The sequence below is a fragment of the Coffea eugenioides genome, chromosome 10 (genome assembly GCF_003713205.1).
Source record: "Coffea eugenioides isolate CCC68of chromosome 10, Ceug_1.0, whole genome shotgun sequence".
Taxonomy (NCBI): domain Eukaryota; kingdom Viridiplantae; phylum Streptophyta; class Magnoliopsida; order Gentianales; family Rubiaceae; genus Coffea; species Coffea eugenioides.
Genome location: NC_040044.1, coordinates 38,830,383 through 38,833,320, shown reverse-complemented (window position 1 = coordinate 38,833,320; position 2,938 = coordinate 38,830,383). Strand labels below are relative to the sequence as shown.

At 42.8% G+C, this 2,938-nt stretch overlaps 1 protein-coding gene across 1 annotated transcript; it reads left to right on the top strand.

Annotated features, from left to right (window-relative positions):
- Nucleotides 1-215: 215 nt before the first annotated feature.
- On the top strand, nucleotides 216-2,724 carry LOC113748985 (subtilisin-like protease SBT1.2). The gene has a single exon (XM_027292598.1). The coding sequence runs from the start codon at nucleotides 318-320 to the stop codon at nucleotides 2,559-2,561; it is 2,244 nt and encodes a 747-aa protein (XP_027148399.1). The 5' UTR covers nucleotides 216-317; the 3' UTR covers nucleotides 2,562-2,724.
- Nucleotides 2,725-2,938: the final 214 nt, after the last annotated feature.

Here is a 2,938-nt window from a genome sequence, read left to right as displayed (position 1 = left end):
TCCACAGACTCCAAGTCCACGACGCGTTTTTCTTAGTCTCCAAGGCCCAATAATAACGTTAACTGATTGCAGTGGCATGCCCATTGATTGGTCGACTATTCGTATTGGAAGTCCCCCTTCCACCCTGTGTATTTTCTTCCAAATTACTTTACCCAGGAAATGCAAGAATAATCAGTGGTAAGATGGCTATAAATACCACTGCTCGAAAAGAAAGGAAATTAACCCTCTCCACTTTTCTTTATACACACCCATGCCTTGTTTAGCAGATCAAGCACATAATCTCTAGTTTGTTAACAAAGACTTTAAAACCGTTGAAAATGGCTTTAATGGTCATTTCCACTCTCTTTTGCTTGTTCAGTTTCTGTGTTTTGGCTACTATTGCAAGGGAAGTTCCTCAACAGAGCAACTTAGAAACTTATATCGTTCGCCTTGAGCCCCGAGACGGTCCTGTCACCGAGTCAGAAGACTTGGAAAGCTGGCACCATTCATTTTTGCCAGCAACAATTGAAAGCACTAATTATCATTCTCGCATGATTTATTCCTATCGCAACGTGATGCAGGGATTTGCCGCGAGATTATCTCCTGAAGAAGTGAAAGAAATGCAGAAAAAGAAAGGTTTTATTTCTGCGCGCCCACCAGAAAGACTATCCCTACATACGACTCATTCTCCTAGTTTCCTGGGGTTACAACAAAATGTGGGATTCTGGAAAGACTCAAATTATGGTAAAGGTGTGATCATTGGCATCTTGGACTCTGGAATCACACCTGACCACCCTTCCTTCGGTGATGAAGGGATCCCTCCTCCACCTGCTAAATGGAAGGGCAGGTGTGAACTCAGACCTGCATCCTTGTGTAACAATAAAATCATTGGTGCACAACACTTCATCCAAGATGATCAAAATGGTACATCAGCTGATGAAAGTGGTCACGGTACTCATACTGCAAGCACAGCCGCTGGAAACTTTGTCAAAGGTGCCAATGTCTATGGAAATGCAAACGGCACAGCTGCAGGTGTAGCTCCTCTTGCGCACTTGGCAATATATAAGGTATGTAGCATTGGTTGCTCTGAGAGTGACGTATTGGCTGGAATAGACACTGCTATTGAGGATGGGGTCGATGTGATTTCCATTTCTCTTGGTGGCACATCCAAACCTTTCTATGACAACTATGTTCCGCTTGGTGCATATAGTGCAATGGAAAAGGGTATTTTTGTTAGTTGCTCAGCCGGAAATGAAGGCCCTGATTATTTCTCTGTGGGTAACGATGCCCCTTGGATTCTCACTGTTGGTGCAAGTACCATGGACAGAAAGATCAGGGCCTCTGCAATGCTTGGTAACAATGAGAAACTAGAAGGGGAATCAGCTTTCCAACCTAAAGATTACGCCTCAACAATGTTTCCTCTTGTTTATCCCGGATCTAATAAGAGCGATCCATTTGCTGCTTATTGTTTTCCAGATTCATTAAACAACACTGGTGTCAAAGGAAAGACAGTCTTGTGTGAGAGAGGTTTACCAGGAGTTACAATGGGGGAACTTGTGAAGGCCGCTGGTGGCGCAGCCATGATCATCATAAACCCAGAGGATTGGGGTTACACCACACAAGCTGATGCTCATGTACTTCCTGCTGCACATTTGAGTTATGTTGATGGAGTTAAGATCAAGGCTTATATGAACTCCACAAAGTTGCCCAAGGCTGCAATCTTCTTCAATGGAACTGCAATAGGAGATGATCAAGCTCCGGCTGTTGCTTCATTCTCATCTAGAGGCCCAAGTGAGGCAAGTCCAGGCATCTTGAAACCAGACATAGTCGGCCCTGGGGTGAATATTCTTGCAGCATGGCCTGTCTCTGTTGAAAACAACACCAAAACAAAATCCACTTTCAATTTCCTTTCTGGCACCTCAATGTCTTCCCCACACCTTAGCGGTGTCGCGGCCTTGCTCAAGAGTGCACACCCTGATTGGTCTCCCGCTGCAATTAAATCTGCAATCATGACTACAGCTGATTCTGTCAACCTCGAGAAGAAGCCAATTGCAGATCAACTAAACCTCCTCCCTGCTGATGTCTTTGCCACTGGTGCAGGCCATGTGAACCCATCAAGAGCCAACAATCCAGGTCTCGTCTACGATATTGAACCTAAAGATTACATACCTTATCTATGCGGCCTGAATTACACCAACAGGGAGGTTGGCATGCTGCTACAACGTCATGTGAACTGCTCGGTAGAATCAAGGATACCAGATTCACAACTAAACTACCCTTCTTTTTCCATCGTCTTTGGAGCAACTGTGCAGACATATACAAGAACAGTGACTAATGTTGGTGAGGCTGATTCGGTTTACACAGTTAATATTGTCCAACCACGAGGAGTAACTGTGAATGTGGAACCAGATACGCTCAAATTCTCGAAGCTGCACGAAAAATTGACGTATGAAGTTAGATTCATTCGACTTGCAAATGCTCCAAACGTTTCAGCTTCTCAAGGATCTCTGACATGGACTTCAGATAAGTACTCAGTCAGGAGCCCAATTGCAGTCACTCTCAATACCAGCGAGTTGCTCTAGCTCTACAGCACCAGCAGCAATAAAATAAACTTGGAGTCCAGATTGTATATGCATTATTTTGAAATTTGCTTGACATAATATTATCTGGAATTGTTTTGAGCAATTCTTTTTGCTGTGCTCTTCAGGCACATTTAATATTGCAATTTGGGAGTTCAATTTTAAAGCAAGATTATTGCAGGAGAAATAATTAATCCCAAACTCTATCCACCAAACAATAATTGATAATCATAGTTGAAAATTAATTAAATAGATGGGAAAGGGAACTGCATAACAGTAAAAACGGGGGAGATCAACGTTAATATTAAGTTTTTAGATAATAATTTTTCATCCAAAGTAAGAACATAAATGCTCCAATATTGGCTTTAATGTCCATTGTT

Bases quoted from the DNA above. Each gene is read 5' to 3' on its own strand.
- LOC113748985 (XM_027292598.1), top strand. From the start codon at position 318: ATGGCTTTAATGGTCATTTCCACTCTCTTTTGCTTGTTCAGTTTCTGT.